The sequence below is a fragment of the Nesoenas mayeri genome, assembly GCF_963082525.1.
Source record: "Nesoenas mayeri genome assembly, chromosome: 2".
In the NCBI taxonomy this organism is placed as follows: domain Eukaryota; kingdom Metazoa; phylum Chordata; class Aves; order Columbiformes; family Columbidae; genus Nesoenas; species Nesoenas mayeri.
Genome location: NC_137543.1, coordinates 64,694,055 through 64,708,839, shown reverse-complemented (window position 1 = coordinate 64,708,839; position 14,785 = coordinate 64,694,055). Strand labels below are relative to the sequence as shown.

The 14,785-nt window shown below is 50.8% G+C and overlaps 1 protein-coding gene across 4 annotated transcripts in view; it reads right to left on the bottom strand.

Moving 5' to 3' along the window:
- Positions 1 to 11,317, bottom strand: part of NR4A3 (nuclear receptor subfamily 4 group A member 3) — a 30,612-nt gene extending 19,295 nt beyond the window's left edge. For 2 of the 4 annotated variants that reach the window (XM_080340759.1, XM_080340760.1), the window contains exons 1-6: positions 9,405 to 11,018; positions 9,231 to 9,313; positions 8,189 to 8,344; positions 4,691 to 5,577; positions 2,450 to 2,579; positions 1,325 to 1,497 (exon numbers count right to left, since the gene is read on the bottom strand). In XM_080340759.1, the coding sequence (XP_080196885.1) occupies positions 1,325 to 1,497; positions 2,450 to 2,579; positions 4,691 to 5,575 (1,188 nt within the window). In that variant the 5' untranslated portion in view covers positions 5,576 to 5,577; positions 8,189 to 8,344; positions 9,231 to 9,313; positions 9,405 to 11,018. Of the gene's footprint in view, positions 1 to 1,324; positions 1,498 to 2,449; positions 2,580 to 4,690; positions 5,578 to 8,188; positions 8,345 to 9,230; positions 9,314 to 9,404 lie in introns of all 4 variants that reach the window. The other 2 variants (XM_080340761.1, XM_080340762.1) reach the window with 1 other exon arrangement.
- Between the last annotated feature and the right edge of the window lie 3,468 nt (positions 11,318 to 14,785).

Below are 14,785 nucleotides of genomic sequence, written 5' to 3'. Positions count from 1 at the left end.
TCTATAAACAAATAAATAAATGCATAAGGTTAGAAACTGCTTTCATGGCCTGGGCTATTATACCCCTGTAATTCTGTGAAACCCAAGGGATTTCTGTCAAAGAGCACAGCTCGTCACACACCTTGATATTTGCAGAATGACCCCCTGAGACATTCTGGCTAAGTTAAAATACATGTAAATAGGGCTAATGCATTCTTCCCCTAAAAGGCTATTGGACACCAAACAGCTAGATTCTTAATAATTTGGAAAATTATATGATTGTTTACTTACAGACTACCTTGAAGAAAAGTTGTTACAGCATTCTTAAAATTGCTAAATGATATATGTACATATATTCTAAAATATTTCATTTTATGTAATATGTAATTTTTATTTCATTACAATCAAATATGTTATAGTATTAAATATTACTTAGCAACAAGTGATAAATGGCCAGTGTAGATTTCGTCTGTGTACAGCTGTATTCTTTACAAGCTCAGATTTAATCATATTTCATTAAGAGGAAGGAATCTCATCTTGCTTTTCCTTAGCTGTATTTTTTCTTTTCCTTTATCAACCTGCCTAAAAATGTATTTAACAAGCTATTTCAATGCCATATTTCAATATCTATAGAACAATTTTTTAAGCTTTCCAAATATTCCATGAATATTTAAATGGTGAATACGATACATTAAAGAACAAAGTTACAAAAATATATAATCTCTGAAAAAGCTTTACTGAAATAATTTTTTAGGATGTTGATTTTAAAAGGTTTGTTTTACAAATGTCAGTTTTACTGAATAAGTATTCATGCTGGAGTATACGAAGCCACATTCTGGTCCTATTTAAATAATGGCAAAATTCCTGTTGATTTCAGTACAAATGGCCCTATCCGTCCAGTGTTACTTTGAGCAACCTTATATCTGAATATTAAGGAAGTGCTATGACATTTTACCCTTCCAAACTTGGAAATTAAGATACTGGACTTGTGAGTACTGCTCCTGAGTTTGAGGGATCATATTCTAATTGCTTGTGTTTTGCCACAGCCTTTTGCAAGAAGAATGCTCTTTTCATTCACACATTTTCGCTTTCACTCACCCATGGAATATGCTGCAAATAAGTTTATGATTGATATTCTCACAACGAATAGTCACTAATTCCTACTGCACCTCCTTTCCCCTCATTGTTCACCTACCATGAAAAGACATGGCTGGCTGGACAAACTTCTACCCTCATTTGAATTTCACATTTAATTTCATTTTAGCAAACCAGCAGTTAAGTAGAAATTCAGTTCACAAATAATTTCTATGCAGAAAACAAGGAAGCAAACAAAAGTGAGACATACTCTTGAATAGTCAAGCTCCCTGGGCGTGGAGTCGGTTAAAGCTCGTACAAGGGCGTTCATCATGTTGATGGGAGGAGAAGGCGGGGAGGGCTGAGAGGGTTCTTGCTGTAAGGGGCTCTTTGGTTTGGAAGGCAGACGACCTCTTCTCCCTTTCAGGCTGTCAGTACGGACAACTAGGGGAAAAACAAACAAACAAACAAAAGGGAATTAGTTGTGAAGATACCAGCAAACCGCGTGTCAGAATGAACACCTGCTTTTCTTATGGTGGCCAGCCCAGCAAAAATAAGAGCATTCTCGTTTCAGGACATGCTCTTGATGCCTTTGATTGCAAAGGAACACAAATGATAACAAAATTGCGTCAGACTTATGATAGTAAGCAGCAATGTAGCTGCTTACTTAAAGCCCAGCTGTGTTCCCGGTGTTCGTGCTTTGCAGCACATCTATGTGCCCATGCACACACACAGACACACAGACACTATACTGCCAAAAGAAAACCAAATGTGAAACACAAATTCTAACGTTCCTGTTATTGGTGCACATTTTAAATGGCAGAGTCATTCATTCAAAGTAATTTTAGCTTTCTTGAAGCATTTGAAAAATCATGGTCAAGCTATATAGGTTATATTACCCGTGTCAGTATTTGCAATGGGACTGCTGACACAGTATTACTCACATACTTAAATATTTGCAGAATTGGGACTAATGAGTTGATCCTGTTTCCATTTAAATTAATTGCAAATTTACAATCAGCGTATGGGAATGAGACAAGATTCGATGTCAAAATGTACACAATCCAGTGCAGCCCCCGGTGAGATAACGGGGGAAGCCAACAGCATTATTGAGCAACATTCAAAGTTAATAAAGGAGACATTTTGGCCAGTGTCAAATTATCCTCTCATGACCTTGCTGTTCTTGAACTCTGGGGTCTAAAGACTAAATATGATAATACGGGTGAAAAGAAGAAAATCAATACATTATTACACAAATGCACACATTTTGGGGTAAGTTATGAATCTTATCACTGTAAAATTAATTGTAAAGGCATCCATGTCCACATATACAAACACGCAGATTCATTAAGCAAAATATTTCGGCATCTGGGATAATAATAGCAATAGCCCTTACCTTCTTTAACCATGCCGACACTGAGACACTTCTGGAACCGGCAGTATTGGCATCTGTTACGACGTCTCTTGTCCACTGGACAGTTTTTATTTGCCAGACAAACATATTTTGCATTTTTCTGAACTGTTCTCTGTGAAAATGCAACACAAAAATAGTAAACTGATTGCTTCTTGAACAACTTAGAACCTGACAAAATGTGTTTTAATTACAACATGAAAAGCGACAGTGCAATTCATATAATTAGATAAAATTAATTTCCTAACACACTAGCCTCCAGGAAAAACAATTTTATTAGTGTTAGCTGCTGACAATGAAAATCATCTAGGATTGTTCTGAAGCAAGTCTCTGGAGACAGGCAACTTTGAATGATAAAATCATATCTGAAATTACCAGGTCATCGCATCTACCTTTGGGGATTAGATTATCTCCGCTTTTAATATCCCTTTGGGAACAATTTTCTACTTGGTTCATTCCCTTGATTATTGCTGACCTTATTAAAATAAAATCAAAATGATCTGCGATGTACTTCTCTTGCTATCACTATTGTTAGTCAAATACCACAATAACTGGTTTGGTTAGCCATTAAAATCATCAGGGAGAAAAATAAAAATACCAGAAATCCCTACCAAATATGTTTAGGTAAATATTATGGGAAAGCTAACCTTATCTCGGAAAAAAAAAAAAATTATACTGTGGTTATATGCATTTAATTAACTCTAAAATTATCTTAGAACTATATAGTAAATTCCAAATTTCTAAAAACCTGGTAAACCATGAGACAATGTAACAAATATCCATGCAAAAATGTATTCTATGTTTCCATACTTAAAATCAAAGATACATCAATAAATAACTTTGCACCAAAAAAAGCCTTTAATAGGAAAGACATCAGAACAGGAGCAAATTTATCAACTCAACATTCAATATTAAATCTTTCACTGCGATTAAATTAATTGAAAAATGTTATTTCATAATTTGTGTTCCTTTTCAAATAACAACCTAAATCTACTAAATACAAGAGACACAGCAAATATTTTCCATTGCATTTTGGAGCTGAATACTGTTTAATTTTGCAGAATAAGCTTTAGATACTGTTCCCAGTCAAGGATATGCTATTGATTTCCACAGGGGCAGGATCAGGCCCTTGAGAGTTGCTATTTCCAGGTTATTTGTGTTTCCTTCTCTAGTTATATTTAAATAACAGCTGAGTTTTATAAGACTTGTGTATTTTACCACATTGTCAAAGGATTATTAGTCAGTAACATTAGCAGCTCCGTCTACAATTAAAAAAAGTTGTAAGCCCTCCCCACCAGCTATTTTTGGACTATTTTTGTTCCCATCGTATCTTTTACCAGAACAGGAGCATTACTGTTGTTTTTGCAGGAAGGAATACACCAAATCAACTCCAAATGTACCAAATCTTAAAGCTGCTGCCCAGAACCATCCTACTAAAAGTTGTTCACTTAAGCTAAAATTTCTGAAATAACACTGGAATCTGAACTCGGTCTGTTGGAAGGAAATTACAAAGCACCCAAATCTAAGAGCAGAAAGAGAGTATTCAGTTCCACTGAGAAACGGCTTGTGTGTAAGTTTTTCATGTTGCTCTTCAGCTGCAAAGCCTTCTCCATGACAGAGCAGGCACGGGGACCCTGTGCATGGCTTAGTCACAGCTCTGCTTCCCACCACTGAGGGCTCACTGGGCTCCTGAGCTGAAGAGTAACAACGAGGCAGCAACCAAATAAAATCAGAAGCGCTTGGGTTTGTCCCACGTGTGAAAACATTTTCCTCCTGGCGCTGACCCCGCAGCACTCCTCACCTCAATATCCCCCGGACGACAAATGGCACCCCTGCCACCAACTAAAATACCAAGTGGACTTTATGATTCCTGGATTTCTTCCCTCGCTTAAAAATGAAGTTTAATTGGAGCGAGTGACTGAGTCAAACCCAGGCTGGATGTACTCCAGGTGCATTTCGACATGGAACAAATGGAGCTTAGAGACAGGGGTGACCTGTGCTCCGTTGAGGGATGCTGGCAGACTGAGGATGTGGTTTGCCCAACTCACTGCCATGGACGTTTCTCAGCTGAGACCAGCTGATCATTTTATCCTACAGAGGGCTTGCTTTGGCCTTTTTCAAAAATTTTTGGGTAGGTGTCCATCACACCCTACTGGGGGAGGACAAGGAGCCTGCCAGGGCAGGCTTGGGGGAATTGGGGAAGGAAGAAAATCACAGAGCTCTCACCTTGAAAAAGCCCTTGCAGCCCTCGCACGTCCGTACCCCGTAGTGCTGGCAGGCGGCATTGTCCCCGCAGACAGCGCAGGTGCCTTCCCCGGACGAGGAGCTCCGGCTGGGTGGGGACGGGAGGCCACTGCTGCTGCCGCCGCTGCTCTCCCCCATCAGGCTGGAGGCGGCTGCGTTGAGGCCGAGCGGTGAGAAGGCTAAGGTGGCTGGTCTTTTGGCCAGGTGCAGCCCGTAGGGATGGCTCTCCATGTGCGGCTGGCTGGTGGCCGGCCTGTCGGAGCCCAGGGGCAGGCTCAGGGAGGCAGGGTCGTAGCACATGTGGGCAGCCGCGGGTGGTGTGTGGGGGGGCGAGGGCTTGAAGTGGAAGAGGGGGAAGCGAGGAGGCACGGTCTTCATGGGGGCAGTGTCCATCAGGTGGCCGGGTGGCAGGCAGCTCTGTGTGGGCTGCAACGGGGGCTCATCCCACAGGCTCTGGTGAGAGGGGAAGCCAGGCGTGGTGGGCGTGGAGGGTGGAGATTGCTTGAAGTACATGGAGGTGCTGGGCATTCCCTCGTCTGTGGAGGGTGGCAGTGAGGGCTGGTACGGGGAGAGCCGTGTGTCTTCCATCTTTATGAGAGGCCTCTGGCCAGAGGAGGCAGATTGCATTTGGTAGAGGCAGGAAGGCTTGAGATCATAGCTGCTAGAGTAACCCTCCATAAAGGTGCTGAAGCTGGGAAGGGAGGTGGTGGCAGTGGCAGTGATTTCGGTACTGCCCAGGTCCATGGTCAGCTTGGAGTAGTCAGGGTTCATGATCTCTGAGCTGTACTCCGAGCCATACGCGTAGGTCTGAGCTGCATAATTTGAACCGGGCGGCGAAGGGCTATACTGCGCTTGCACACAGGGCATATCTGCAAGGGCAAAGGGGGACATTAACAACAAGCCCAGCATGCCGAGGCCGTGGCCCTAGCCCTCGCGAACTTCTTTCCTAAAAGCTTTCCCACATTTCACGGAGCTCAGTTAGACACCCGACTCCCACTCTCTTCTGGATGGGGACATATAAATTAGCCTCGAGTCGTTGCCTTTCAACAAGAAATACGCATTGACGATCGACTAAGCATTAGGTATTAGGGATCCTGTTCTCATCTAGTCATGGGAGCAACTCAAATTTATACCAGTGTCACCGAGAGAAGAAGCCATCTCAAGCTGCCCTACATCTGCTGCTTAATATACATAGGTGTCAATGAGAATTAGATAAGCAGAATGAAAACAGTTTATGGCTCTAAATCTATCTCTGTATGCGTGCAACTGTGTCATAAAATTTTCATGAAGGGCAAACAAGATTATCAAATGCATAATATGGAAAATGATATTTATTTTAAAAGAAACAGCATCTGCAGTACATGTCAGAGGAACGACTCAAATCACCGTGTTTGCTGCTTACGACTTGCAAACATCAATTTTGCTTATTCAACTCTGGGCCTTTCAAGCATATTTCTGGTCAGCTAATAATTTAAGGTTGTTGTCTAACTAGTAGTTTTAAGGTTTATATGTGGTAGAACTTTCTCCTAAAAAAAGTGGGTGGTACAACATATCCTTAAATTTGCAAAACTGTAAGAGAAAACATGTATGGTATTTGTTTCTGGTTTATAGGAAAGAAAGGTTGAGGCTGCTAATACAATTGTTTTTATCCATTAGTCATCAAAGTTAATGTGGTTCATTGATAGCTCGGATGGTTGAAGCAACACAGTGCCTGGCTACAAAGATGTGATTTTTTTTTTCTTTTCCTTTTCCTCCTAGTTTGCTATTTCCTTTGCTGGTCTCAGGAAATAATGGACCAAATTCTGCAATCCATTTGAGGTTTGTCTGACTAAACACTGGGAGACTCTAGCCCAATATTTGCAACCCAAACTAAAAGTGCTTGGTGTATTTCAGTTCCACAGCAGAGGAATAAAATGCACCAATTAGTATAAAATCTCTTATAAAGAGAAAAGTAAACATGAAGAAAATGTATATCAAAATTAAGAGCAGTTCATCTCTTCTTAATAGTGGCAATTTATATTCCAAAAGCATTTGAGAAACAATTAAAACTAAAAAAATCTGCCTTGCAAACAGTGGGGTTTTTCTCAGTATTTTAAGAACTCCCTTCAGTTATAATTTTAAAATTTTCACTTGAGCCTGGTATATAAGAATACAAATAATTTGTGTTAAATCAACCTTTAATTCTTTCCTTCCTGCTTTGCAGACAAACATATTTAAGCTAAGCACCAGATTTCAATTATCATACTGTCACAAACCACTCAGATCTTTCTTCTTCTTGAAAAAACTTTAAAAACTGAGAAAAAAATAGCACTGTTTTCTGAAGTTAAGACCTTCTTGCTTGTAAATCCAAACACTTAAAGAAAAAGCAGGACAACATAAGCCTTGCCTCCCAGTGTTATTTATGTATTTTTCTACCGTTCTCTTTTTCCCTATCAATTTCTGTCCATGTCATTCCACACGTCCACATTTCATGGCAATTCCTATTACTATCATTTGTTGTTTTAAGGACTGTCTGTTAAGACGTACTGACCAGTGCTGATCAATTAAAAGGCGAGATAAATTCCTTCCACGCACCTCCACTGAGAACTGACTGAGGAACACAACTGAATGAGTGGACAGATAATGTGACAAGTGGACGTGTTGATACAAAACTCTATGAAGGGAAAAGGCTTTTTTCCTACCTCAGAAAATGAGTATTTCGGGTAAACAGATCAGTTTGCTTTTTTTTTTTTTTCTAAGCATAACAGGTTTATGTCACTGAATTCTGTGCAAAGTGGACTAAGAAAACAGAAGTCTAAAATCAGTCCGACCTGAAGACAGAAAAAATATCCCCAACCTAAAGGTCTGGTCGGCTCTCTGGGACTCCTCCTACCTCGCTTTTTGCCATTGCACTTGACTGACTAATTCTAACCCTTACTTTTCCACTTAGGGCACCAATATTAATTACTCTGCAAAGTAAATAACCTGGGATTTTTTTCTTCCTTACCCAACAATACTAAAAAAAAAAAAAAAAGCCCCATAGGAGGCGCATTGAAGAGCAACCTGTCATCAACGCCCAAATGAATGGGCACAAAAATCAGGGCTGTTAGCTTATTATTCTGCTGTCTTTGCAAAAGCTCGACACAAGGGATGCTCAGCTTAACGTCCAGCAAGCCGGACTCCTCACAGGGACACTAATATCCCACTAATTTTCCTTTCGAAAGCCGGCAGGTCTTCGGCTGGTGGCTCACAACCCCCATGTGCCCAGGCATGGCATCGCTAGAAGCGCTGTTAAAGCGCTGCCCTGATCCTTTTGGGATTTAAACACCCCGCGGCCCCGGTACAGGGAGTACGTCGGAGGCCGATGATGCCAAAGGGATTTGGGAAGGGTAGAGACCACGGCAGGAGCTCTCGCACACCCTTCCCCCCTCACCCCCCTCCACCTCCTCGTCCTCTCCCGGGAGGAGCCGGGCCGCCCGGGCCCGCGGAGCGGCAGCTTACCTGGCGGGTATCTTGCGCGCTGAATGGTGGGGCTGGAGGTGCGGACGGAGGCGGCGGCGGGCGGCGGCGGCGGGGGGCTGGGTGCCGGCTGGGACCTCTCTGCGGAGGCGGGTCTGGAGCCTGGCCTCGGCGGGGGGCGCTCTTCCGACCCGGGCTCTGTCCGCCGGCGGCGGGGGAGAAGGCAGAGTCAGGGGGCGGCTGGGCCCGATGGGGCAGGGGGTGTCCCCCACGCCTCCCCCCTCCCCAAGCCGACCGTCTCGGGGGGACCTTCCCCCACACTCGCACGGCAAGCCACCGCCTCGCCCCACGGGTGGGGAGAGGGAGCCGGACTGGGAGCGCGTTTCTACCAGCTACCGCTCCCCCATCACACAAAAGGCAAGAAAGCACCGGGCTGGGACAACGAAGCCAGCCGTTCTCCAAGCAAGGAAACTGGGGAAGGCAAGAGCAGATTCTCAGACTACAACAAGCGGGGCAGCATCCCCGTGCGTTCACTTCCCCGCGAGAACTTTCTTTTTTTGAGGGGAAGGCGGGCAGCAGCAGGCTGGAAGTTTCTATGCAAGGTACTGGCCAGACTTGAGTGGTATCCTACCAGCCAGGCTACCCTGCGGCATCTCCAGTTCCCGCTCCTCGCTCGGCTCTGCCCCGCGGGACGCCCCGGGGCTACCAGCGTGCGCGCAGGGAAGGGACCGCGGCCTCGCCGCGTCCCCTGGTCCCGGGGCAGCCCGGCGCTGCCAGCACGGCCGGGGGCTCCGCGGCAGCGCGGGGGATGCGCGGCAGCGCCGTCCCCTGCCCACGGGAGCCGTTCCCCGGCGGCTCTTTCACCCGCTCCTTGTTGTTGTTTTTTTTTTTCTTTCCAGGCGCTCCTAGTCTTTGGTGTCTCCCCTCAGCTCTCGGGATGTTAAGTGACTGGTAGCTCATCTCTTTCTTTCCCCAGGGTTTTGTTCCCTCCCTGCTGTCGGGCCAAGCTCTTGCGAAGCGGCTTCCCGCTCGGCGCGGAGCGCCCTGGGGCTCCTTTCCCCCCACCCCGCGAGCCGCCGGTTACCTAGAGACACTCGCTGCGCTTTTAACCATGCAACACCCCTCCGGACTGCAGCCGCCCGAGCCAGGAGCGCAGAGCCTTAAGGGCTGTAAATTAGAAGGAAATAACTACCCTTGTCAAAGCTCTTTTCTTCCTCCGTGCACTTTACATTCAGCCCCGAGTGACACCCCTCCCCACCCTGTAATACGAGGAGGAAACCGTGAAATACTCCATTGTGATTGTGACTTCTTCAGGCGAGTTTCGAAACCTTCATTTACCCGAGAGGGACCGCGGAGGGGGAAGCTCCATTGAATGAAAAAGTTTTGAGCTCTATTTCCACCGCCGGTTAGGTCGTGATTTTTTTTTTTTTTGGTTGGAGAAGGGCGATCGCCCCGAGCCGCACGGTCACTCCAGCAAATATCCACGAACTCGTGTGAGATTCACCTCCGAAGAAACCGTCTGGTCTGGTTTAGTCCATTGTTTTTTACCGGGGCTTGACTCCAGCATACAACGGTCTCCACGGAGGAGAGAAAAATAGGGCGAAGAATGTAATCGAGTGTAGCGGCTTGGATAAAAGTTAGCGATTCATTCCCAAACTTTCTTTTATTTTTTTCCCAGAAGAAAAAAATACTATCCCAACACACCGATCCCCCTACCTAAAACAGCGTTTTCCCTGTGAAATGTTCTCGCATGGAATCCACTGTCTCAAAAAATTGCAAGTTAAATAACAGCCTTATTAACTAGCCGCGCGAAGGTGAGCCGCATCTCCCCCCCTGGGACAGTGTATCGCGATAATGCCGTCCCGATATCCGCCCCCCGACACAATATCACAAGCCAGCGTCCGCGTTTTCTCGCCTGTTTCCAAGACCGAAACTTCTTTCGCAGCTATTAAGGTAAGAAGGCATAAGCGAAGAGGCACCGCAGGGGCAGGGAGCGGGGCAGCGGCGCAGCCCAGCCCAGCCCAGCCTGCCCGCACCGCACCACCCGTGCCGGGGCACCGCAGCACCTCATTACGGTTTCTGACCTCCGAGGGGAAAAGTGCACATTTCCGAGGAGCAGATGCCGGGCAGACGTGCCGAGCAAAGATCCCGTCTCATTTCCATACAATATGTCACATTCCGGCAATTACCTCTTGGGCCAAGCTCTTTCGGGCTGCCGAGAGGGCTATTCTCTCCCAAAGTGAGATTAGATCAACCTGCCCCTCCGTCCCTATTAGACAGCTCGAACTTGTGCAAACAAAACCACCTATTTCCCAAGCGCAGTTAAAGGAAGGAGACAAATTACTGCCATTCATCACCGGCGCTGTAAACTCCCCGCCGCCGCCGCCGGCAGCATCATTTCCATGACAACAACTAGCAGAAATACCTTAGTACCACCGGCTCCGGCTGCCGCTCCTCTCAGCCACAGCCCTCCCGTTTGCGAGGGGCGGCGGTGCCCCGGGCACGGCGGGGGTTGCTGAGCCGGCAGGGAGGCTCTGGAGCCGAGCGGCAAACGAGCATCCACGAAGCGGGAAAGGAGAGGGAAAAGTTTCAGCGAGAGCCCGGCACGGCAGCGCGCCGGCTGAGCCGTGCTGCCCGCCGCCGGCATCTCCCGAGCATCTACCCCGGCGGCACAACTTTCCCAGAGTGGGGACACGTCGCGTTGTCCCTCTCCCTCAGCCGCTCCCGCTCATTCGTATACGTACTCGGTTGCTGTGGAGGTTCCGTCTTTACATCTAGTTTGTAGGTGCCCGCTTCCTTAAAGGCGCATGTAGGCGCTGTCCAGCGGCAGGACCCGAGACACAAAACCCCGGAGACTCCCGGCGGCTGCAGGTCCGGAGGGTGCGTTATCCCGAGGCATGGAAAAGGATTGCAAAAGCCTGAGAAGCCAGGAGCCCGTCCCCGGGCGGCGGGAGGGAAGGAGCGGGCGGGCGGGCGAGGGATGCCGAGCCGCTGCCGCCGCCGCCGCCGCCGCGATTTGCCTTTGTGTGTGTGCGGCGGGAGCTGGGCCGGGACCTGTGCCCGCGTTCCCGGTGCGAGTGCAAGTGCCCCGGGGTGCGCGTGTGCCTGCGCGAAGAGAGGGGACGGAGGCGCCTCTCTGCGCTGCTCTCCCGCTCCCTCTCTCTGAACGTCATTTATGTGAGAGGAGCCCTAGCGGCCTCTCCATAGAGCGGCTGGAATGCGAAACGTCAATAGTGACGCCATGGGAGCCTGACGCTACTGACCCCCCCCCCCCGCCCAGTGTGTGCGCCGCGCTCCCGCCGCACCGCGCTGTGCAGAGCCGTGCAGAGCGGCGCAGAGCCGCGCAGAGCCGAGCCGAGCCGTGCCGTGCCGTGCCGCGCAGAGCGGGTGAGGCGGCCGCTCCGCGTCGCCAGCAGCGGGACGGGGTGGCTGGTCCGCCGCCTCGGGACTGGCTGCCCGCGGCTGCCTGGCGAGTCGCTCCCAAGAGAGATTATTATTATTATTATTATTATTATTATTATTATTATTATTATTATTATTATGCGATCGTGTTGTGTTGTTTTGCAAACACAGCAACTCTTCACCGGCGTGGTTCAAGGGGAAAAAGCTTTGCTTGCTTAATTAGTGACACTTTCAGGAGGACTTAAAGATTTCTTTTTTTTCTGTTATCTTTTTTCCTCTTTTTCCTTTTCTCCCTCTTTTTCTGTTTCCTCTTTTTCCTTTCTATTTTTCCTTCCGTCCTTTTTTTTAATTTTTTTTTTTTTTTTTTTTTACTATTTTCTATTTATTCTTCCCTTCCTCTTTTTCTTTTCTTTTGAAACTTTCCAGTGCGCAGGAGCAAAGAGCAGGTTGTGGAAGGTGACGCTCTGAGCGGGCGCTCGAGTGAGCGGCCCGGAGAAAGTCCGGGGTCCCGCCTCTTTGTCTGTCTGTCTGTCTTCTGTGTCTGTGTTTGTGCGTCTGCCCGGGGCACCGGGCTGCTGCGGTTGGGTCCCCCGCCGCCTCCGCTGGCAGCAGCCGCCCGCCGCCGTGCCCGGTGCTGTGTTTATTTCCGCTGCCGGGAGCTGGGCCGTTCGCTATTGTCATTACGGCCGCTGCTTCGTACGGAGGGGCTCTGTGACACGAGTTCAAGCGACGGGACGCTGCGGGGCCGGGGCCGGGGCCGAGCGAGGCGCCCCGCTTTGCGCACGCACGCCGCCCCGAGGAGGAGGGACCGGCGGAGGCGGCACTTTCGCTTTTCCCGCTCCGGGCCCGCCGCTTCTCGCTCCCGCCGGCCTGTCACCGACACCGCCGCAGAGTGCGCTCCGCAGGCTGGGGCTGGCGCGCGCCTCGGCGGACGCCGCGGACCGGACATCACGTACGGGATCCCCTTCCCGAGGCGGCGGGGCCGGCGGTGCGCGCCGTCCCCCCACGGGCGCCGGGGTCTCCCTCCCGGGCTGGCGCGGCTGCCAGGTCCTCGCTCCCCCCCCTCGCCCCCCCCGGGGGAACCCGCTGTCCGCCGGGCTCCCCGCGCGGCGACACTTCCCCGCCGGACGCATCCAGCCCCCGGCGGGGCCAATCAGCGCCTCCACGTCACCGCGGAACGCCATCCTCGTGCTGCCGCGGCCAATCCACGCACAGGACGCGGCGGGCCCCGTTCCGAGGGGCGGGGCGTGGCGGGCCTGACGCACGGCAGCCGCGTCATTGACGCAAGCGGCGTTGCTAAATTTAGCCGCCGGGCCCCGTGCAGGGCGACCGGGATCGCGCGGGGGAGGGGGCGGAGCCAGAGTCCATTGAGCGGCGGCAGCGGCGGCGGGGCGGGCGGGCGCGCGGGGCTATTTTTGGGCCCCCCGTTTGTGATCCGGCCAAACCAAATATAGACGCGGGCGGGTATTTATAGCGCCGGCGAGTCCCATTGTCGTGGGGCCGCGCCCCCGCCCGGCTTCCTCTGCGCAGGGGGTGGAGTACAGGGCCTCGGGGACCGCCCGCCCGCGGGGACCGCGACGCACCCACGCAGCGTCCCCCCATCGCCCCCCCACCCCGTGTGCCCCCGCGACTCTCCGGAGGGGGCAAGCCGTAGTCAGCTGCTGGCGAGGGGCGCCGGCCCGGCTCTCCTCCTTCCCAAAAAGTTGCGCCGAGACAAACTGGGCGGCCGGGCTCCCCCTCGGCGTGTCCAGGCTCAGGGCGATTGCTTCTGTGCAGCGTGCGCTGCTTTCCCCCATCCACACCCCTGCCCTTCCCCCGCGAAACACTTGAAGTTCCCGAGCAGCGGCCAGACGCCCGCTGCCGTGGGGCGGCGGAGGGGCCGGGGCCAGGATGCCCCCGCCCCCTTGGTGAGGGACACGCGTGGAAGCACGGGGTGTTTCCGCGGCGGGGATGCCCCGGCTCGGCCGCGGCGGGGATACCCCCTGCCTGACGCAACGGAGCGGAGCAGGGGCGGTGGCGGGCGCGCATAGCGCGGCGGTGACCTCATGGCAGAAGCGGCGGCTGGTTGGGAGTCCTCCCCTTGCTCCCCCCCCCCCGCCCCGCTCCAAACCCATTCCCCCCCCACCCTCTCCCTCCGCCTGTTGAGTAAGCGCCGGGAGAAGTGAAAATGCCATGACGGGCCGGTGCGCTCATCCCCGGCGCTGACACGCCGCGAGAAGGGAGATTCCCTTTGATGCCGCTGCCGGCGTGGGCGGCTGAGGGCAGGGGAGGAGAGAGGGTGGCACTTTCCGCCCGCCGCTCACCCCGGGCACCGGCCCTGATAAAAATACTCCGCTTTCCATGCTGTCATTTCTCCTTTGCATCTCGGCCTCTGCTGGGAAAGGGACTCCGCGGAGCGCGGCTGCCACCCGGGGCCGGGTCCCCTCGCCCCCTCCTGTCGGGCTACCCCCGGGGTATAAAGTCCCACTGTCATCCCGAAACTCGCAGCTCTGCACAGAGAGTGCGTGCAATCAGAAGATGTCGGTACCAGTAGGACAGCCCTAGAAACCATACTGGCCCCCCAATTCCGCCTCCCCCCCCCTCAGCCCTCCCCCCGGCCGTGTACTCCGTGCAACTTCGCAGCTTCCTCGAGATGTTCCTGTCTCCCACGACGTGAAAGTATCGTCATGCAAGAAGGCTAAAAAAAAATTCTTTTAAAAAAAGGCAACAAAACCCACCCCAAACTCAAAAACGGTGGCAAAGAGTGTTTCGAAAGCCTTTAAAATAATGTTCGAGGCGCTATTTAAAGAACCGCTACACAGGAAATGGGATATTTGGAGAAAATGGTTAAAGTGACATTAAGAGCCGGGGAGATGTGGGTGCTGAAGAGGGAGGCGGGTGCTCCCTCACCACCTGACCTATGGCAGCAGTTTCCCCCGGGAAGCGCCCGGTCTGCTATTTTGCAGTTATTTACTAAACGAGAGGTCACTCGCTCTATGCTGCGTGCTTCCCAAGCGGCGAAAAGGAAGCCCTTCGTGCAAGGAGCTCCTAATCTAAGGATAAACACCAGGGCGGAGAGATAAGGGGACAGGAACAACACGAGGCGAGTTGCCTAAGTGGTGTGTACATGTCGGCTTGATATGCTGGAGGTGGTGGTGCAGGAGTGAGGGCCAGAAGGGTGGCGTTCCCCGGGCTTATTGGATAGCTCAGGATAATCAAACCAGGCACTGGAGGCTGTGTGTAAGGATGAAGGGAGGA